This window comes from Penicillium pulvis (assembly GCF_028828015.1).
Source record: "Penicillium pulvis strain IBT 33274 chromosome Unknown contig_7_segment1_segment0, whole genome shotgun sequence".
In the NCBI taxonomy this organism is placed as follows: domain Eukaryota; kingdom Fungi; phylum Ascomycota; class Eurotiomycetes; order Eurotiales; family Aspergillaceae; genus Penicillium; species Penicillium pulvis.
In genome coordinates, this window is record NW_026643079.1 from 2,728,048 (window position 1) to 2,750,142 (window position 22,095).

Sequence of the window (22,095 nt, forward strand, 5' to 3'; positions counted from 1 at the left end):
CCTCGATGTTTTCTATGGGGCAGCTCCAGAGATGAGGACAGCTAAAAGCTTTTATTGAAACTTACCAGTTGGCCAACACAATTGAAAGTTATTTGTGGGTGTCTCTTCTCTCCACAACACGGGAGTCATCCCAAAGCTGAGGCCCCAACACATACGTAACCAGGGGTTGACAGAACAACGAGGAGTTCGGATCAAATCTATAAACTATCAATTGCTGGGAGAATTAAAAAAAAACCAGAATGATATGTTAGTATATCGTCGCTTAAATGTACAAAGCCACAATGAGATAAAATGAAGAATTCCGCGGGGAAGCCTCAGGCCTCAACCTTCTGTACGTCACTCTCATGGTGGAAGTCCAACACCGGCACTCTATATTATTACGGTAGAATATGGATGACCACATATCTAACAAAGCTCAATTGCTCCAAATTCAAGTCATTAAATGTCCGATTTCCGCATCTTCCATGGTTTGTGGAGAAGATCCACGGTGCCTTCCCCGAACCCACCGCCCGAGCACTTCCGAGGGTATGCCGCATCCGCGAAATTTTCTCCTTCCATCTCTCATACATCTGGACCCTTTCTTTTTTTGCATCTCTATTTCCGGGGTACGGGGTCTTTGCTGATCTGCTACAGTTTCCCTGTTCTTCTTGTATCATAGCGACTTTTTTCTCCCTGCCCCGCAGGTCCTTACCTTTTTCTTTTTTGACCCGACAACAGATAGCTACTCGTCGACTCGACCGTAGCTATCCTTTTTATCAATTCGACATAATGGCACACACCAATGGGGAATTGGAGCCCTCGAAAGGTTGGTTCGCCCTCGATACCTCCGAGTTGTCACACGACACCGAATTGCGGCAGAAGCACACGACCGAACATGACACGAACATATTCTGACTCCTTAAAATAGAGGTTCCTCAGGAAAACGGAGACCACGTGGAGGTTGCTGCGGAGGATGAGAACGCTGGTGGTATGTGCAATGGCTTAAGAATTCGTGACGGGACGAGTGCGGCGGTTTTCTGACTCGTGTCAAGGTCTCTTCCAGATCACCGTGAAGCTTCCTCATGAACCATACAAGATCCAGGTTATGGTGGGTAGATTATCGCAACAGGTTTTGATGAAACAGGGTCCCTAACGAATTTCCCATAGGTTTCGAGCCAAGAACAGGTTCAAGATGTTCGCCAATCCATCGTCGAGCTTCCTGGTACCTTCCAGTACACCTGCTTCCACCTGGAGCACAACGGCGTCCGCGTCAACGACTTCGTCGAGCTGTCCGAGGTGCCCGACCTGAAGGCCGACTCCGAGATTGTACTTGTTGAGGAGCCCTACACCGAGAAGGAGGCCCGTATGCATGTGGTGCGCATGCGCGAGCTGGTTGGTGCTGCTGGAGATCGGACTGACATCCTCCACGGTATCTCTGCCGGTCTTTCCCTGCACGATGCCATCTCTGCGGAGGCCGCCCGTGCCGGTGAATCGGAGAAGGATCACTCGCTCGCCAAGTACGAGCTCACCGGTCCCTCTTCGCTCCAGACCATTCTGCCCCAGTCTGAGGCCCCTCTTCCTAAGACAGTGAAGTCAATCTCGCTTTCGCCGTGGAACCCTGTTCCGTACCACCTCCGCCAGAAGGGTCATCTGCTTTACTTGCAGGTCCAGACCACCGAGGGCGAGCAGTTCCAGATTACCTCTCACGTCTCCGGCTTCTTCGTGAACAAGTCCTCGAGCAGCCGTTTCGACCCCTTCCCGAGAACGATCCCCAAGAAGGCCAGCGCCCACTCTCTTCTGACTCTGATCTCCCTCATCTCGCCTTCCTTCAACGCTTCCTTCGAGGCCCTGCAGGAGGCCAACAACCAGAAGGATCTTTTGACCACCTTCCCCTTCCAAAATGCCATCCCCAACAGCCCGTGGTTGGTTGCCCCGACTTCTTCGGCCCTGAACGCTCACCAGCCCGATATCACCCGCTCACAGGAGAGCTTCTTGATCTCCGGCGCGGACAACGCCGAGACCTTGCGTGACTGGAACGAGGAGTTCCAGACCACCCGTGAGCTGCCTCGTGACACCGTCCAGGACCGTGTGTTCCGGGAGCGTCTGACCTCCAAGCTGTTCGCTGATTACAACGAGGCTGCCGCCCGCGGTGCTGTGCTGGTCGCCCGTGGCGAGGTTGCTCCTCTGAACCCCACCGAGGCTCAGGACGCTCAGATCTTCGTTTACAACAACATCTTCTACTCCTTCGGTGCTGATGGTGTTGGCACTTTCACCTCCGAGGGTGGTGATGAGGCTGCTCGCGTTGCTGTTGGTAAGGACGTCCTCGGTATTAAGGCTGTGAACCAGCTTGATATTTCTGGCCTTTTCACCCCTGGTACCGTGGTTGTCGATTACTTGGGCAAGCGTATTGTCGGTCAGAGCATTGTCCCCGGAATCTTCAAGCAGCGTGAGCCCGGTGAGCACCAGATCGACTACGGTGGTGTTGAGGGTAAGGAGGTTGTGGCCACCCACGAAGACTTTGTTCCTGTCTTTGAGAAGCTGTCGAAGGCACTCCGCATTAAGCAGCACCCTGTTTGGGATAAGGATAACAAGCGCCACGATCTTCAGGGCAGTGTTGAAACCAAGGGTCTGTTGGGAACCGATGGTCGCAAGTATGTTCTGGACCTTTACCGTATTGCCCCTCTGGATGCTCAGTGGCAGGAGGAGATTGGTGACGGCGAATACCCCCACCGCATGTCGGTTCTGAGATTGGAGTTGGTCGAGTCGTACTGGAGACACAAGATGAGCCAGTACGTCAAGGCTGAGGTTGAGAAGCGCCGTGCCGCTAAGGCTGAAGAGGCACCCAAGGAGAAGGCCGAGGGTGATTCCGAGGAGAAGACCGAGGAGAAGACTGAGGAGAAGACCGAGGAGAAGACTGAGGAGAAGACCGAGGAGGCTGTGGATCAGGAGCGTGTTGACATCTCTGGATTCAACTTGTCTCTGAACCCCGACGTTTTCAGCGGTCAGGTCCCCCAGACCAAGGAGGAGAAGGAGCAGTGGGCTCAGGATGAGCAGGAAGTCCGTGATGCCGGTGACCACCTGCGGTCCAAGATCATGCCTGACTTGATTAAGGACTTGCACGACGGTGATGTTGGCTTCCCCATGGATGGCCAGTCATTGACCCAGTTGCTGCACAAGCGTGGTATCAACATCCGTTACCTCGGTAAGCTGGCTCAGCTCTCTACCGAGAAGGGTGCCCGTTTGCAAGCTTTGTCCACTCTGCTGGTCCAGGAAATGATTGCTCGTGCCTTCAAGCACGTTGCCAACGGCTACTTGCGTAACGTTCCTGCTCCGTTCGCTGCCCCCTGTGCTGCTCACTTGCTGAACTGCCTCCTGGGCACTGATGTCAACTCTGCCCCCAAGGCTGAGATTGACCAGTCTCTGCGTGAGGTTTACCCAGAGGGTGACTTCTCCTTCGAGAAGGTCACTCCTGAGTCCCTCCGGACTGAGATTGAGAAGCAGGTTACTCTGCGCTACCGCTTCTCTCTCGAGAAGGGATGGGCTGGCTCCCTCAGACATCTGCAGCTCCTGCGTGACATTTCTATCAAGCTGGGTCTTCAGCTTGGTGCCCGCGACTACGCTTTCAACATCGCTGACGTCAAGGCACCGGCTCCTGCACCTGTCAATGCCAACGGAAACAGCCACGATGAGGGCAAGAAGCGTAAGGGCAAGAAGGGCGGTGACAACAAGGCTTCCCGCCCTGTGGTTGCTGAGGTCAAGCCTGCTGTCACCATTCTTGCAGATGATATTCTCAACATTGTGCCATTGGTCAAGGATGCTTCTCCTCGCAGTGCCCTGGCTGAAGAGGCCCTGGAGGCTGGCCGGATCTCCCTCATGCAGAACCAGAAGCAATTGGGCCAGGAGCTCATTCTGGAGTCTCTGTCTTTGCACGAGCAAATCTATGGTATCCTCCACCCCGAGGTTGCCAAGCTGTACCACCAGTTGTCCATGCTCTACTACCAGACTGATGAGAAGGAGGCCGCTGTGGAGCTGGCTCGCAAGGCTGTCATTGTCACCGAGCGCACCATGGGTGTTGACTCTGCTGACACCATCCTTGCTTACCTGAACCTGAGCTTGTTCGAGCACGCCTCGGGCAACACCAAGACTGCTCTGGTGTACATCAAGCACGCCATGGATCTCTGGAAGATCATCTACGGTGCTAACCACCCTGACTCCATTACCACCATGAACAACGCCGCCGTCATGCTGCAGCACCTCAAGCAGTACGGTGACTCTCGCAAGTGGTTCGAGGCCTCTCTCTCCGTTTGTGAGAACTTGTTCGGCAAGGAGTCTATCAACACTGCCACTATCCTCTTCCAGCTGGCCCAGGCCCTGGCGCTCGACCAGGACTCCAAGGCTGCCGTTGGCAAGATGCGTGATGCCTACAACATCTTCCTTGCTCAGCTTGGTCCCGAGGACCGCAACACCAAGGAGGCTGAGACCTGGTTGGAGCAGCTGACTCAGAACGCTGTCTCCATTGCCAAGCACGCCAAGGATATCCAGGCTCGTCGTCTGCGTCGCATCAATATCAACCCGCGTACCTCTTCCATGGGCACTCGCGTTCAGCCCCAGGTTGGCCAGACCGCCCCTGAGACCGCTGGCACGGCCGGTGCCTCTGGCTCATCTCTGGACTCTCGCAGCATCGACGAGCTGCTGAAGTTTATCGAGGGCGGTGACTCTAACGCTTCAGGCTCCAAGCAAAAGAAGCGCTCTGCTGCCAACCCCAAGCTCCGGGGCTCCAAGCAGTCCAAGGCATAGATATATTCTGTGTTTTATAAAGATTGGACTTCTTAGTTCCATTTAGTCTCAGATTTTCATCCTTTTTTTTTTCTTGGTCATCTCGTGTCTTAACAACAAAATATACTCCATTATTGTTTTACGGAAGGGGGCTGGGGTTAAGGTTGATGAGCGGAAAACTGCTGTATTTTAGATCTCTCTCCTCTCTTTTTGGTTCACTTTACGATTTGATCTACTGGCCTTGTTCTGCCCAGGTGGGCATAGCATGGGAATTTCATGGATTTGGTTGTATTATAAAACCCTTCGACGTGCATTGATGATACGATAGTATCTAAGAACATATATGACTGTGTATTTTACGAACATAGTGCAATCTCCAATATCTAGTAGCTTTCGATCAAGTCATATAATATAATCTCGCTCTACTTGCTGCACATATCTCATGAGGCTAAAGTGTTAGTTGCACAATGATGCTTGACGCTAAACCGTATTGGGATGACCCACCTTAAGTTTGTTTTGTTCCTCCAAGTCCAACCTCCACCTTGACTCTTTCATATTTGCATACCATTTTAACGCGCGGTATTCTTGCTTTGCAGCTCTATTTTATTTTATCTTACCATCATAGCTCTTCTTCTATGTTTGCAGGCTGAGGGTGGTGATTCCACGCTCAGTCGCAAACAGGATTGTGATCATTCCGTTACTTGAGTGCGCCTAGCTCCCCACCAAACGCCTTTGGAGACGAGACTGACGCGTTTGCTTATAGCTGAATGCCTTTATCCGGTAGAATTATCAACTCAAAGCATCAATGGATGAAGTACAAGCCACCGCGAAATGGGCAAACCGTGTACTACGCCCTTTAACCTCTATCTACCGTCGACTCGAGAAGCATCAAGAGACACTGGCAATAATTGCGGCCGAGTCAAGGGCCAAGGAGCGCCACAAAGAGCCCCAGGAACGAAAACTTGACGAATATCAACCTCCCTGTACTAGAGAAAACTACTCTGGGTCCGACGCCGATGAAGATGATCCAGGATGGATTCCGGGGAAAAGGCTCGACCAGCGCCGCGTCAAGCACAAATACTCTACGCGCGGAGGGAATAAGACAGGGCGCAGGCGCACAAGGCTCACACTTCAAAGCCCAGAAACTACCCGGACCCTCCCTGGCGCGATCGAGTTAGCAACGCCGATGATCACGGGCAAAAGGTGGGAGTTGCCTTCAAGCGCTCAATCGCAACCGTCTGTAGAACAACATAAGACAACCAAATCATACGGGGATGTGCAAGTATTTCGTGATCGGTATTCACTGCACAAGAGCCCGTGGCAAGAACTCCTTGACCAGTCTGGAGATACCGGATTTGCCAACATTGCACACAATCTGGATCGCGTGGTCCAAATATTTTTGGGTAAAACCCGGATTATCAAAACAAGCCGTACTGCTACTTTGAACAAACCGGAACGGGGTGCACGATCCCTTCTTTCTATGGTCGCCCGGCGCTTTCCAGAGTACTTGGCGACCGAACAGGAAGCGCAAGACGCAGAAGATGAGGAAGGCGATGAGAATATGTGCGATGCGTACTTCACTGAGCTAGAGTCGTTCTATGCGCCCCATGGTAAGGGGTGGAAACCATTGCGCGAAGCAGTCCGTGCCCAAGGCATTCATTTGGTCTCCGAAATGATACGAAATCAGTGGCTGACGGATTCAATTACTTATGCATTGCTTGATAAGTTATGTCACGAGGAAGATGCTTTTGAATCGCTGCTCTCAACATTTCTTTCAACTTGCACAACTTGCACTCTTCCTGTGGCTCTTAAGCCCGTTCCCGACAATTTGTCTCCTACACCTTCCGTTCGGTTATTGTATAAGTATGTTAAAAATGGCCCATATCGTCAGGCTTACATTTTCGACGAGATTTCTAAACTACTTGACCGGGGCGTGTTGCCTCCAGAATGGATAGCAACCACACCATGGACGAGGTGGATGACCCGAGCAACGGTATCATTCTCCAAGGATGATTATTACTGTGCCATGTCCTCACGGTTAATTGAGGCTGTACTCATTTCTGCTTGTGGGTTTTTCACAAATGAAGATTTGCAAATCCGCACCCAACAGCGACCCACCCGCGACCGCGTTGCTCATTCCAGAGCAACACGAACTCCTAGAGTGCCGGCAAGCTGTCTGGACATTAATCGGACATGCCCTGTGCCTGTGGAGGATGCTTTGAGCAACCATGTTATAAGTGTCTTAGCAACACTTTGCGGCATGCACATATCACGATCTCGCAAGCTTGATGAGTCAAATGACGCCAATGGTACAAAGGCAGGCTACCTCATCAATCATGTCTGTTTTGCAGTGAAGAGAAAGATGGAAGCCGAAACGCTCCCCCATTTTCTCAGACTGCCTTCCCGTCAATTATTGAGACGTGGTTGCGTTTTGCTGGCAGATTGTCTTTTGCAGTGCAACGATGCAGTCTTAGCTGACAAAATTGAGCCCTTTCTGATATCAACGACTGCCGTGGAAGAATATTCCCAAGCTCTTGTGCTCCGCTCTGATTTGATCAAAGAAATGGCACTGTTCGTTCGACAGGCATTTCGCTGTTTCAGCAGTTCTGAGGATACTGATATGAGAGGCGAAATTCGACGAATTGTCTCCCGTCTCCCGTATTTGACTAAGGCCCCGGAACTATCCATGCTTCTCGGCCGCGTTGCCGTAGAGGCTGCGATGGAGTTTGCAGAAGGAACTGGGGATCCCGATGACCATCTGTGGGCCGTTGAAATCCAGGAAACCAACGTTCCTATTCAAACTCGAGCATATTCAAGCCTAGGGTCGGCTAGTGAAACAGAGGACGCGGGACCGAAAAGAGGCCTGTTTCGCTGGGAAGATGGTATTGGAGAGTGGGTCGCTCGTACCCCAGCAGTCAAAGCAAATTCAACGACCCCGGGACCAAAGAGACGGGCTTCTGCGATGTCCAACAGTTCGCCTTGCGTTCGCGGCTCAACAGACATTAGCTCTCCGGAGTCAAATCGTTTCGAGAATCCCAGTCCAAGCCTAACTTCTTCCCCTTCTTCTATCGGGACAAAGCGGCACATTGAGGCTGTAGTATCTTCGCCCACCAGACCCTTCAAACGGCGATGTGTCGCCCCTCGGGTTGTGATTGATCAGACACAGCCCAGCCGATCTAAATTTCCGTCTGATCGCTCCCTATCGAAATCCCCATCCTTGGAACCAGTTCCTTCTCATCGTCGTGTTCTACGCGACATGTCGACCCACATTATTGCCAATCCGACACGCGTACCACCATCCAGGCCTGCATCAAAAGTCGAGGTAGTAATTATCAACAAAAGACAGCCTCAGCCCGCTGCGAGGCCTGTCTTGGAGCACGTTGAGAAACAGGTTCATCGATCGAAGACCCGGGGAAGACCTGGACGGCCCTCGATCCCTCGTGCTCCAAGTCCGGTCATGATTCTTCGACGTCAGTCCGTCATCCCTTGCTCACAAGATGACAGCGACGATGAGCTTAGCTTCATCTAAACCTACGTTGGCTTGATCCAACACATTTTCTGCTTTATCCCTAGGGCTTAACAACTCTACCTTCCCCACTGACTGCTTGTTTCAATTCGGCGTTTCGACCTTTTCTTACTTTGATACCCATGGCTGCTGGTTTGGAATTCCTCTGGCTCGTATGACTGTCCACTTGGACATTTCATTTGCTTTTCTTTTGTTCCAATCCCATCCGTTCATATGCGAATCCATAGATCGAACAAACCAAATGAACAAAATTATAGAAATAACCCCCCAACTCTATTGAAAGATGTAATCCTCCAACTCCTTATAAGCAACCTCCAGATCATCATTGACGATAATTTTATCAACTCCCCGCTGCGAATTCGCATACTCAAGCTCGGAAGTAGCCTGCGCAAGCCTTTTCCGCACATCCTCATCACTCTCCGTCCCCCGACCCCTCAACCGCTGCTCCAAAATCTCCACGCTGGGCGGCTGAACGAACACAAAACGAGGATGAATGCTAGGGTTCTCCTTGATCTGCTTCACGCCGTTCATCTCGATATCCAAAACAACAACCCGGCCCTTGGCCATCTGGTCGCCGATAGTCCTGTGGCTGGTTCCGTACTTGTTTGAGCCGAATTGTGCGTGCTCGACGAAAGCATTTTCGGAGACAAGCTTGTCGAATTCAGAGTGCTCGACGAAGAAGTAGCTTGTTCCATCGGTTTCGCCGGCGCGGGGCTTGCGGGTTGTGTGGGAGACTGTGAAAGCGAAGGTGTCGGGGTGCTTAGAGAAGAGCTTCTCGATTAGGGAGCCTTTGCCGACGCCTGAGGGGCCGGAGATCACGATTGGTCTGGTATCTTTGGGGGCTGGGTTGGTTAGTGAGCGTTATTGGGTTGGGCTGATTTATTTGCTGCTTACCAGGCATTTTGATGGTGGTAATGCCTTATGCGACAGGTTATGGAGTTAGACTAGAATTGGAGGAAGTCAGTGTTGTGGGCGGGATGTTGAAGTGGGATATGTAATTTATTGTTACATGTATTTACGGCTATCATCGGCGTTATGAGCGTGGTATTACGCATGCGGGGTGCGTTCCTGTATTTGTATGTATCAATATTTATCGCTGTCGCATCCGGAGATCTAGATATGAAATCACGATAAGATGATAGCCAATTGCGTTGTTCTTAAAAATGAATATACTACTTCAATTTGAGCAGCTATGAGAGCTATGATTGGGGTAATTCGCGTTTTGCATTATTCGAATTAATCACAAGTCTATGGTCGTCGTTATCGCTAAAGCTCTAGATAGTCCAATCAACCACATTAAGGTATATAGGAAAACAGAAGGAGAGAAAGAAATAAACGAGTCAGCCTTGCAACTAGAACTTCTCCGAAGCGCGGGTCATCTCTATCTCATCTGTAGAAACCGCTCGTTTGAAACCACCATCCTTCGGCAATAACCAACCAGGATGCACAAAGTTGAAAACCACAACCGCAGCGACCATCATGGCACCATCCATCGCAATGAAATACTTCTCGTGAGTAATCAGATACCCACTCCAACCCTGCAACAGCTCGATCGTACGGTAGATACTCCGAACGTAGATACACAGCACGGAGAAAACCATAGCATACAGTAGCGGTTGGAGGGAGCCAGTCAAAGGCTGGAGAAGACCGTGACGCAGGGAGCGGCGAATGAAGTCTGCAGCGCAGAAGACAAAGATGGTGATGGAGAATAACTGGAACACGATACCAGCAACCATGATGTGTGTACCGGGTGCAGTGTCACCGTTGACCTGGTTCACCGCAATTGACGCGAGACCACCACCGACCGCCTGAACCACTAGTGAGACGATGTCGCAGGTGCAGAATATCCAGAGGTACAGTTTGGGCGTCAGGATGGAGGATTCGCGGCCCAGGATTTGGATGAATCGGCCGAGGAGAACGTAAATTCCGGCAGTGAAGAAGGTTGGGGCTAGGGAGAATGAGCGGAGGTTTGTATACATCAGGAAATGATTCGTCTTACCAATAATAAGAGTAGAAATCTGCATCAAAAAGGCAGTACCGTTATACGGACACTCATGCGACCAGGTTCGACCAGCCCATCCGATCAATTCCACTATATCACTTGTTAGTTATATGGCGTCGGTTAAACTCTTTTGCATCCCACTCACCCATGCATCCCAAGCTAAAAACTACACACCACCATTGTCGCTTCCAGCAGAATTGAACGGTATGCGCAATCATCGACAGACCAAAAAGAGCGCAGAAGACAATTCCCGCTGACAGATGCGGCACATATCCATAGGAGGTGCCGACGCCTTCGATTTTGGCGTGGCAGCCCACCGTCAAGGCCGATTTGTCGACCATGATGAATGCAACCCAGTCTGAACTGGTGTATGAAAATCAAAGATGCGCGAACTCGGTCTAGAGGGGGTATAAGTCGAGAATATTGGCTGAAGACAAGGAGCGGGGTCGTTTGTTAGGTAGCTGACAGCTGGGTAAGAAAGATGTACTGTACTCCACAAAGAGTGGGATTAGGAAATAGATGATAGTAAACGAATGGGTGCGACGTATATAAAGCGACGCGGAGTAAAGTCGAGCATCAACGCTAACCCCGAGAGAGAAAGCTTGCGATCATGCAAGTATAAATAAGTGGGTGGTCCACGAATAGTGGACAGAATTAATGACAGGACCTGACACTCAAATTCTTTCCGTTACAGACCTGCCGACGGTCCATCGGACAAAATCAATCCCGTTTCATGCTCTGGGCTCCGTATACAGGAAAATTTTTGTGTCATGCAGTATCAAATCCGCAGTAAAAATCTGAATAGGTGGGTACAGACAACCTGGGTGAACCAACTCGCGGAACCAATGCATTGTCTTCTGTAAGCGATGACTTTCCAGGCCCAGGAACCAGGCAAAATGGACCAGATCTGATAGGAATTCGGGCCGGTTAGACGTGTCTGTCCGCGTGTAAAGCATGAATCTCGCAAGCTCCTCTATTCTGGGTTTAGTGCGGTGGAGACAGCCACTCGCTAGCCTAAGTCCGATCCGACGTTGCCGGAGCCTCTGTCTTGGCATCCGTAAGCCATTATCAGTCTGTTTGAAGTGTTTCTTCTGGAATTGAAACATGGTAGGAATGTGCCAGTAAGAACGTGCCAAGAGTCCTTTCATGATCGTTCAAACCTGGGCTTCGTTGACGTAAAGGGAAGGCTTGAACGAGCAGATTTGATTTTGTATGCACGGGCCTCACCGCTATTATCTTCTCTAACACATTGCAAATTGGCAACGTTACAGTGATGTCTCGGTCTGCGGGCCTTTATCTGTCAACTGATGGCTTGCAGCCTCAATGCACCTGGAAGACATGGTCTCCAACCAAAGCGAGATCTTCAGAGAGAACATCCATTTCGAGAATTGTCCACTCATATGTTTACGTGCAGCCTGATCAGTTGATTACTTTGATGCTCGACACGTTCAGTTTTCAATACCTAATCTCATCTTCAGTATACGAGATTAAGCTCCAATTTTGGGTCTCAATTTCACATACAGACCAAGATGACATGTAGATTAAAAAGTGACTGAAATATGGGAATCAGTGTCCTCATCTAATTTATCCTCCTAGGCCATCATGCACACCTGTGTTTCTAAATTATGCTGGACGACAAATAGCGGTCTAGGTGGACATGAACTCGGCGTCTAATGTGACGCAAAAAAGTAATAAGTGATGGTGGCGCTCACGAACAGGATATACCAATAGAGTGCTTATTCCGCGCACCATATATCGCTGTAAAGGGTAATTTCGCCCGCGGACCTGGGTTGAGATCTTTTCCATACCTGCCACCTATAAAGGGCTTATTTGCAAGTCCTTCCTCTGTCGTAATACCTTCTCATACTATGTTTACTGCCTTTGCCCTTATACAGACTATGCTCAACATGCTTCACCTATAATGCCTGGCTGGCATTGACATTTCAGGCCTTTCTCCTCCAAGACGCTTTCCAGTAAGTCGAGCCCCTTTCTTTGTTTCATTCATTTCCTCTTTTGGGCCAGGATCTCGCTTCGATTGCAACCGCCGTACGTGAACAGGGACGCTCGCTGCGGGAGTGGGCGGACGACTTTATTGCCCATGGATTCACAGACGACGGTAAATCAGAAAGAGAAAGGGTTCTTGTCAAGGAAGATGGAAGGCCATTTCTTCGGCAGGCTCAGCTTCATTTACAGTACACATTATCTTTAAAAGTCTATTAAGTACTATAACATGATCTATTCAATTACCACTATTACTTCATCTATCTAATTGAATTTCGGAAGCTCATACAAGCCCTCGGGATCTAGATTCAGTCAGCATGCAAGTTCCACCAAACCTAAAGGGCAGTACTCACCTTCATGGTTCTCGATAATAAACTTCCTCGACTCAACAATGTTATGACTCAACTCAGCCAGCAACTCATGATGCCGGACCTGGATTTTCTGATTGAATCGCGCAGCCCCTTGGATAGCAGTCTGCGCCACATGATACCTCGAAGTGCGATTGACAAGCATCATATCAAACGGCGTGGTAGTAGATCCCTCCTCCATATACCCAGCAATGGAAACACGCTCCAGACGCGGCCGACCAAAAAGTAACCCCTGCAACTCAGTCTGGTATCCATGGTAATTGAAGTGGATACATTTGTCAGCTGTGAAAAGATGATCAAATGCCTCATCCGACAACGAGTGCGGGTGTTCGCCTGCGTTATCTAGAATCATAAGATCTGTCACGTTGACCACTCGGACACGCAGGTCTGGTACACGTTCGCGGAGAATTGCTGCAGCTGCGATGACTTCGAACATCACCTCGACTCCTATTCCTACCAGGACGACGTCTGGGTCGAGTCCGTTGTCCGTGCTGCAGAAGTTCCATACGGATGCGCCTGCGCGGCAGTGATTTTCCGCTTCGCTAGGTGTCAGGTACACTGGAGTTGGTTGCTTTGAGCCTACCATCAAGTTGATGTAGTTCTGGGACTGTAAGCAGTGGTGTAGTGTTGATAGGAAGGTGTTCGCATCTGGTGGTAGATAGACGCGGGCTGCGGTTGGTTTCAGTTTCAAGACCGATCCGATGAATGAGGGGTTTTGGTGGGAGAAGCCGTTGTGCTCCTGACGGGTCCAGGTGCTGGTTTCGATGTAGTTCAAGCTGGCATTCTTGGAATGCCACTTGGTTTCTTCGGCCTGCTAGTTTTTAGGGCATGCTCAAAATGGATAGATGGGGAGGGTTTCACACTGACCATTTTCATGAATTTAGCGTACTGCACCATCATTGTGTGGATGATTCCCAGGAAACTTTCATACGATGGGAAGATTCCCACGCGACCAGTCAAGGTATACCCCTGCAAGAAGCCCTGACACATATGCTCACTGAGCACTTCGATGACACGCCCCCCGCGAGCGTTGGAGAACTCATCCCACTGGAAATTCCGGCCCGTCTGTTCAAGAACCGCATCTAGCTTGTTACTCTCCAGCTCATCTGGTGAGAATAACCGCGCACTATGTGGGTTCCTGATGAAGAGTTCATTGATCAGTTTACCTGCTACCTTCATTGAACTTTCTTCATTGCCCGACTTCACGCCAAACTGTTTCCAGTCGGGAAGGTCCGGTGCTTTGTAGCTATTATATGCTTCAATGCGTTGACCAAGTTTTTTGGAGTTTTCGGTCGGGATCACGGATTTGACCTCATCGATGATGTCGCCATTCTCTGTGAAGAGCTCCTCAGGCTTATAACCCGAGAGCCACTTTTGAAGTAGATCCAGTTGTTCTTTGTCGGATTTTGCCTTGGGCAATGGCACCTGGTGCGAATGGAACGAGCCCTCAATGAAGTCCCCGTGAAGCATCTTGGGTCCTGACCAACCCTGGTAACATATCAGCATGTTTTCAAAATAAAAATCGGGAGTGAAAGCCTACCTTGGGTGTGCGCAGTATCAGCAGTGGCCAGCGAGGTTTGACAATGGGCTTTCCAGAGCGAGCCGCTTGTTGGATACGGTGGATTTCGTTCACAGCCCACACCATTGAACAGTGTAGATCCGTATCAATGTCATCCAAATCCTCCACAAACCGGACTTGGTATCCGTATCCACTGAAGAGAGCCAAAAGCTCTTTATTATCCATGCATCCAAAGATCGTGCGCTCGCTGATCTTGAACCCATTGACATGGAGGATTGGAAGAACGGCGCCGGACTCCTTGGGGTCAAGGTATTTGATGGCATGCCAGGATCTATACAAGCGCAGGGTTAGCATTGTTCGTTTAAAAGGTGGACAAACACGAACGTAGCCGTTGGACCACTCTCAGCCTCTCCATCACCCACGATACAAGGAACAATCAAATCGGGATTATCCATAACCGCACCAAATGATACAGCTAGGGCGTATCCCAGCTCTCCACCTTCATGAATCGCACCCGGAGTCTCGGCGTTGATGTGACTTGGGAGTCCAGCTGTTGTGCTAAACGTGGATACGAGATTATGAAGCCCTTGGGCGTCCCGAGAATACTCGGGATAGAATTTCTCCAACGACCCTTCTAACCATAGTGCGGCTAGGATTCCTGGTGCTCCGTGTCCTGGGCCAACGACATAGAGCATATCTAGGTTCATTGTTTTGATGATGTAATTTAGGTGGGAGTAGACGAGTACCAACCCGGGACATGTTCCCCAATGACCTAGCAATAATTAGCGATTGCACCGAAATTTTGTCAAGGTGACTCACCCAGTAGTCGGGGTTTGATGTCGTCGAACTCAAGGGGTCTTTTAAGAAGAGTGTTTTCTTGCAAGAAAATCATCGCTTTGTATATGTTAGAATTTAACATCTACAAAACTTCAAGATGCCAATATGTCATACCTGCGGCGATGTAGTTCGCCGCCCGGCGGAATTTGAGCAGAGAATCGCATGCTTTCTGATCTAATGTTTCGTGAGGAAGTGTGACTTTCAGCTGCTCCAAATAATCTGGTAGATGTGATGGTAAGGGCTGTGGATTCGGCCGATCGATGACTTCTCCGGGCATGACGGGTGGATAGATCAGTGGAATTCGACGATATAGTAAGTGAATGTTGATATTTTTTTTTTGTCGCGGGGAAAGGGTCGATGGAAAACGCCACACAGGGAAATAGATTAAATAACGTGGGAACTACAATTGCCTAATGCATGGGTCATACCATACAGGGCACAGTAGGTATATTATCCGGCTTGTCCCTCACGACGTCACAGCTCCCAACGTAACCTTGACATCACATCTCACTCTCACCCCACCACTCAGGTAGATCCAAAATCACAGCAATAGCTCATCATTGCGCGAGATATCACCATTTTAATATGACAAAATACATTCTTGCCGTCAACGCCGGCTCATCCTCGGTCAAAGTCACGTTCTATACATACGAGAACCCGCCAAGAGCTATCGCCGATGCCCAGGTGTCGGGTATCACTGCTCCCCCACCTGCACTCAAGTACCAGCGCGGCCCTGTCAAAATTCAAGAGAAACTGAAAGAGAAGTTGGATACGCCTCAGGATGCATTTAAATACATTCTGCAGCGCTGCTTCAATGACCCCGAGCTATCCGAGGTCGCTAGTGAGACTGATCTCGCATATATATGTCATCGGGTAGTCCATGGAGGAGACTACAAAGAAGCAGTCACGATCAACGACGAAAGTTTACACCATCTTGAAGAACTAGAAGATCTTGCTCCGTTGTAAGTGAACTATGCCTACTATCTCCGCGCATGTCACTTACTCCATCGAACCAGACACAATTTCTCAGCCTTAGAAATCATCCGCCTCTGCAAAGAAGAGCTTCCAAGCGTCGCCAGCATCACCTTCTTCGACTCCGCATTTCATCAGACTATGCCCGTCCACGTGAAAACATATCCCATCAACCAGGAAATCGCCAAAGCAAACGGGTTACGAAAGTACGGGTTCCACGGAATCAGTTACTCATTCATTCTACGCTCGGTCGCACAATTCCTGGGTAAACCCGTCGAATCCACTAATGTGATCGCGATGCATATTGGCAGCGGAGCTTCGATCTGCGCGATCAAGGATGGAAAATCGATTGATACTTCGTGAGCCATATCTTCCTTTCTCATCATGGTGCGGTCCACTGATAACATCTAGAATGGGCCTTACACCCCTAGCTGGGTTACCCGGCGCAACGCGAAGTGGTAGCATCGATCCCTCGTGGGTTCCCTTTCCAGCTACCTGGACCTCGGAAATCAGCCCTAGTGGAGATACTAACCGTGATCTAGGTTGGTCTTCCACTACACGAGCGAGGCGGGGAAGTTAAGTCCCGGCAGCACCAAGGAAATGCATATTAGCACGGTAAGGACAAAATCCGATCAGAGTCCAGTGAAGTAGAGGTCTAATCGCTCATGCACCAAATTTCAGGCCGAGGAAATCCTTAATAAAAAGTCCGGCTGGAAAGCTCTAACCGGCACGACTGATTTCGCAGAAATAGCTGTTGCGGACGCACCTGACACACACAAACTAGCTTTCGATATCATGGTCGATCGGATCCTAGGCTATATCGGGAGTTACTACGTAAAGCTAAATGGACAGGTAGACGCACTCGTATTTGCGGGCGGAATTGGCGAGAAGAGCGCATTATTGCGCCGGACACTGGTTGAGCAATGCCAGAGCCTAGGTGTGGCGATTGACTCGGGAGCTAATGACAAGGGGCCGGGGGACGAGACAGTCAAAGATATCTCCCTTGACGGCAAGGGGCCTCGAGTGCTGATTTGCCAAACCAATGAACAGGTAAGACTGTGGCTTGTTTTGCTTTTACATTTGTGCATCCGCATCCGCGAAGCAGGGTGTATTCGTTTGCTAATGAGATTTGTGAATATAGTTTGAAATGGCGTATAGTGTTTGTACCCGATGAGGTATCGATTTCGGATTTAGTCACAAAAGAGCTGAGATCTATTAAATTCCAAATCTTAAATATGACAGGTTAAGGTGACATGAACGTTAAGAATGATTGACACATACGTAAATTCACCCATGATAGCAATAACCAGGAACTTGCAGTCATATTTAGGCTTTTAATTCTTTGTCATTCCTGGGAGTAAAGCTACCAAAAAAGAAATGTCCCTGCATTCCATTGCAATGCTTTGAGTCTAATCTACTGAAGATCCAAGTGGGGGGTGCCACGGGTGACATGAATGTGATGCATCAAACCTGGTAGTCGGATTCGACAGCTTGCATCGGAATTCCCGTTCCCCCCGAGACTCTGTCGATCAGTATGCAGGCGGGAAGGGAGAGGATCGCGATCGGAGAGAATGAGATCGAAGGAATTTGTAACCTTGGCTCATGTACTCCGTACTTTTGAAGATAGGGATGATCTGCACAGATTCAGTGCCACATCTAGGTTCAATGTTGCTTGGATCTCTTGTGCAGTGCATACATATCGATCGCATGCAAGTCAAATGATGGCACACAGCAAGGTCAAAGATGCAGACTGTACATGTGCAGGTAGATAGCACCTGTAGACTGTACTGTTGTGATCGTGCATCATATGCGACGATCCAAGCGAAAGGGGCAGAGGCGCACATTTGAGAAGCTGGTTTATGGCTCCACTGGTGGACATTAGTGTGGCTGGAAACATTAACCATTGAACCGTATCGATCTTCCAACTGGCCGCGGAAGTGCAGCAAGAAGCCGGGCCCCAGGAATGCCCCCTAGAGAGAACAAGCCCAGTGGGTCAGATTGGCGTCTTCACATTGCACTCTGTTTGGCTCGATTCATCTGAAAATCTGAAATAACTATTCCTTCTGATGCTGCGTCATGAGAGTCAGGGGCCCGCCAGGGAGGAAAAGGAGACGATCAAACCCGACACGATGGGTTTTGGGGCCGACGATCGTCATTCGGTCTTTCTTAGTACACCTACTTGTTTTTCTATTTCTGTGATGTAATTCGTGGAACAGGTCGAGAATTGAGGCTGTCACTCGGGAAAACACTATCCACTGGTGTCTGGATCTCGGATTGCCTTTGCGGGTGTCGCCGTGCGGTTTTCCGGCGATCTCAACAAAGGGAGTTCATGCTCAAAAACTGGGCGAATTAGAAAATTAACAGATCGCGTCCCGGGGAAGCAAACAGAGTACTTTTTTTCTTTGACACATCCAGAATTTACCATCTCCACCTGTCCACTCGAGGTCGCGGATCAATGCCGGGTTCCAGAATATCGGATAAATGCAGGCGGAGTACAACGTACGGAGTACAACCGGAATACCACAGCCAAAGTGGACTCTGCCAAATGTCCACTTGTTCCAGAAGCTTTCGATGGAGTCGAGTGATTTTTTTGGGACCTAGGATCGTCCGGCTTCTCTTCCGCGGAGCCCTAGCTCGGAAAAAAATGACATCGAATTTTGGTCTTGGTCTTGCGCGCTATATTGATGAGCTATTGTGAACTACTTGGGACTGGGATAGATGGTCTGGACCATTCAGTCCGAGATTAAATCCCCAACGGCCGCCACAATCTTGAGCAATTGACGTATCGAGATCTATTGAAACAAAGAAATCTTTCAACAAGGATACCCCTGCGCTGTAAGGCGGTTGACCAAGTCGCGGTTTTTCTTCCGTGACACTGTTCCTTTGCCAATGCATGGCCGATCGGAGGATTCGATAAGAGTCAGGTTAATTTGTACTATGGGAGTCCTTCGACTCAACATATTAATCTCCCCATATTGCAATTCCCTGCGTAATCACCATCGGACCAAAAAGCCAAAATAGCGGTTCATGCAATTCGCTAAACCTTGTTCCTTGCGGGTGGACTAATGCATCGAGCCGAAGTCTGGAGACGCGTTCAGGAACCCGCTGTGGCAAGCTCATCCGACTGGATCAGCAAGAGGCAAATTGAACCCAGAGCCCTGGATCCTAGCCGTTATAGTCTAACTGCAAATCTTGCCATTTTCGAACACAACACCTTAAAATTTTCATAAAAAAAAACTCAAAATAAAGGGGAATTCAGACGGGGAGGACGGACATCTAGGCCGGCTAGTAAACACCTAGAAGGGAAGAGACTGGAGACTAATTGATTCTGGAAGGCGTCAACCTCTTCTCCCGTTTCTAGCGTCATTCTAGCTGTAAGAGAAACGGGGTCTTCCCGAGGTACTTTCCATGCCGTCTCCACTGTAAGAAACAGGAAGCTCGTTTTCTTCCTTCTTCCTTACCCTTTTTCGACTAAGTGGCCCGAGTATCCATTCAACTGTTCCTGATCGGGTCAGTCTACTGCAACGTAAATACCGTGAGGTCCCCATTATTTGGGTCCTTTCTACCGCGTGTGGACCCACTGAGGATCATCATCAATTCCCCTGTCCTACGAATAGGAAATGGTCCTGGAGCAAGGTGGCTTGCAAAGGCGGCATTCACATAAGCAACTTGCGAGATAGATGGAGCAAAGAAAGGGAATATTGTACGGAGAGTAGCCTGTCGCCTTCCCCGTGGCGTGGAGCCTTTCTAAGTTTCACCCTGCCGTGTCTAGGGTACCACTCGATCTCGCTAACGGCCTCGGACTACAATTCCGCGGTAGATCTTCAGGCCCGATTGCAATAGCGATGGAAGCCTGGTAGATAGTAGGTGGACTTATCGATTTCACTATTGCACCCTATACCCTAGCCTTAATCCCGGTCTACTATAGATGATATCAGCATTAGGCATGGCTGAAACAGGATTTCCCAATTACGCGAGAGTAGCTTGAAAAGATAGGGAGCACGCGGACTTGATTAATACCTAATCTAACAGAGGAAGGTGATATAGGCCTAAAAAAGACCATAGCCATATCCAGGCTCCAGTGTGGCGAGAGCTGACGCAAGTAACAAAAGAGGCTGGGTACGTTGTGTGTACCCTTAAAAAGATAGGGGTATATGGGGGTGGATCCCCCGTAACTGCTTTCTGCAGTTCCCGAATGGAAGGAGTTCAGAAAAATTTCGATGGAGAATTTACGGGGGGGGTGGAGAGTGTGCCACTTGTATCATCGCATACCGCGAAGTGGGCCACTCTACCCAAGTTCCCGGGAGAACTAGAAAGGCTAGAAGGCGAAAAGAATGTTCATACGTAACCGAGACCAGAAGTGGGTTCGTTAAAGCTTCTGATTTGGCTTTCGAATCGACGCGCCGTAATGATGGAGTTTTCGGGGCCTGGTAGCGCGCGCCCCCGGGGACCCACCCCCTATGATGGATACTTGTCCACTCCCAACAGGATCGTGGGAACCGTGATCGAGATCGGTTGGTTTGAAGGATTAGTGCGGGAAGAGTCTCTTAATTTGGGATGAGACAGGGCGGTGCAAGGCGCGAAAGAAAAGAAAAGAAAAAAAAGTGTCCGGCGTGGTTTCAACGATTGGCTTTGTTTGGGGACGAGATCAAGGGGGGAAGAGATAGGAGCAGCGATTGGCCGGGGCGAGAGAAAAGCATCCCGAGACGACTTATCTTTTGAAGGACGGTTGGAACTTCATTTAGATACATAGTAATAATCAGGAGAGACTAAAAATGATAGCGCGAAGGATGGCGAAACCAGATGTCTGAACTTGATTACTCGTGAAATCGCACCTGTTAGGTTGGCTAGGGGATATGATACCCAGATACGTAGCCCGTACCTAGGCATCATATGTCAGCGTCAGGGACCCCTGGGAATGGTTGAGACAGGCTAGTTCCCAACTTTCTATGGGGGATCTAGTACGAAGAGAGCTTAGTAAATCCATCAGTCCGATGGAGCCCGAACCACGCGAGAGCGTAAGGAGAGTAAAGAACTTGTCTCTTCGGATGGATCCGTTTCTGTTCCTGCGGCTGCTTCCCTGTTCTCCACTCATGCAAAAGGCTGCCCGGAGATTCGGTTCCTAGCTTCCCCTGGGAAAGTGGAGAGCTCTGGGTCGGGGAAAATCACCTGTACTGCACGGTACTTTTGAAGGATAGGAGCAAGGTAGGTCAAATATGAGAGTGGCGGAGGGCGATGTATCAATAGCACTTATGATGGATCCAGTTTTGATTGATAGCAAAAAAGCATCTGATCGGCCGCCCTTGGCGTTAGACGTTAAGGGGAACAGGAACAGTTCCCCGGGACCGCAGGCACGGGAGAGCCGCTCTAAACAAAGAGGATTTGCAAATGAAGTGTTTTATTGATTTTATTTGGGCAATTTACTTTTCTGTTTTTTCCTTTTCGGATTTGATGGATTTGTTTTTCGATTTTCATTATTTTAAATTTTTTTCGGATTTAATTCATTTCTTATTTTTTGATTCCTTTTTTGAACTCTTTTTTTTTTCTTTCATTTTTTTTTATCAAATAGAAGGAAAAAAAGGATGATCATCCGTAATGTGTTTTCTATATATCTACGCAATCGTTCCCTTTTTTCCAAGTTCTCTTCTCGGACCTAATTAATTCTCCCTCGACCTGGAGTATTGGACATACTTGACGACCAAACAAATACTACGCCCCTACCTGTCCCTGTCCTCTCCCTTCTCTCCCTTGCGATACGTCTTTGCTGGATTTTCAACCGGATCTACCGGGTCACTTCCGCGGCACTTTCTCCTTTCCAGGGCCTCCCTTGCCGGCTTAACTATCCCTTCTCTGCCGTTTATCCTTGGTTCAGATCGCGATTTTCATGAACTTGATTCTGCAGCCACCCTCGCGCTTATCATTGCGAATTACTTTGGGTCAATAAATTCGATACGATCAAGCCCATAAAAAGCAACGAGCGGCGACCTGTCGAGCCTCTTTCTACACCATTCGAGACCGCCATTTTTATTTGTCGGGTGTCGTCACATTCCTGCCCTACAATCTGCTGGTGCCCGCAACGTCCTAGTGGTCATCTTTAAAAAGGATCTCCTTTCCG

The 22,095-nt window shown here is 49.4% G+C and overlaps 6 protein-coding genes across 6 annotated transcripts; 3 read left to right on the forward strand and 3 right to left on the reverse strand.

The window, feature by feature from the left end:
- Positions 1-768: 768 nt before the first annotated feature.
- On the forward strand, positions 769-4,776 carry N7503_008997 (translation initiation factor 3 subunit CLU1; the record flags this gene model as incomplete). Its single annotated transcript, XM_057068544.1, has 4 exons — positions 769-805; positions 908-967; positions 1,032-1,087; positions 1,147-4,776. The coding sequence occupies 4 exons, from the start codon at positions 769-771 to the stop codon at positions 4,774-4,776; spliced, it is 3,783 nt and encodes a 1,260-aa protein (XP_056919399.1).
- A 784-nt stretch (positions 4,777-5,560) lies between these two features.
- On the forward strand, positions 5,561-8,284 carry N7503_008998 (uncharacterized protein; the record flags this gene model as incomplete). The annotated part of the gene is made up of 1 exon (XM_057068545.1): positions 5,561-8,284. One exon carries the CDS (start codon positions 5,561-5,563, stop codon positions 8,282-8,284), a length of 2,724 nt encoding a protein of 907 aa, XP_056919400.1.
- Positions 8,285-8,554: 270 nt separating this feature from the next.
- On the reverse strand, positions 8,555-9,182 carry N7503_008999 (guanylate kinase; the record flags this gene model as incomplete). The annotated part of the gene is made up of 2 exons (XM_057068546.1): positions 8,555-9,123; positions 9,176-9,182. The coding sequence occupies 2 exons, from the start codon at positions 9,180-9,182 to the stop codon at positions 8,555-8,557; spliced, it is 576 nt and encodes a 191-aa protein (XP_056919401.1).
- A 451-nt stretch (positions 9,183-9,633) lies between these two features.
- N7503_009000 (RTA1 domain-containing protein) lies at positions 9,634-10,624 on the reverse strand (the record flags this gene model as incomplete). Its single annotated transcript, XM_057068547.1, has 2 exons — positions 9,634-10,373; positions 10,429-10,624. 2 exons carry the CDS (start codon positions 10,622-10,624, stop codon positions 9,634-9,636), a joined length of 936 nt encoding a protein of 311 aa, XP_056919402.1.
- Positions 10,625-12,548: 1,924 nt separating this feature from the next.
- On the reverse strand, positions 12,549-15,285 carry N7503_009001 (putative phosphoketolase; the record flags this gene model as incomplete). The annotated part of the gene is made up of 7 exons (XM_057068548.1): positions 12,549-12,586; positions 12,638-13,463; positions 13,520-14,140; positions 14,193-14,502; positions 14,556-14,943; positions 14,991-15,065; positions 15,123-15,285. The coding sequence occupies 7 exons, from the start codon at positions 15,283-15,285 to the stop codon at positions 12,549-12,551; spliced, it is 2,421 nt and encodes an 806-aa protein (XP_056919403.1).
- A 209-nt stretch (positions 15,286-15,494) lies between these two features.
- N7503_009002 (uncharacterized protein) lies at positions 15,495-17,223 on the forward strand. The gene is made up of 6 exons (XM_057068549.1): positions 15,495-15,970; positions 16,025-16,339; positions 16,392-16,454; positions 16,523-16,595; positions 16,662-17,030; positions 17,122-17,223. Exons 1-6 carry the CDS (start codon positions 15,594-15,596, stop codon positions 17,152-17,154), a joined length of 1,230 nt encoding a protein of 409 aa, XP_056919404.1. The 5' UTR covers positions 15,495-15,593; the 3' UTR covers positions 17,155-17,223.
- Positions 17,224-22,095: the final 4,872 nt, after the last annotated feature.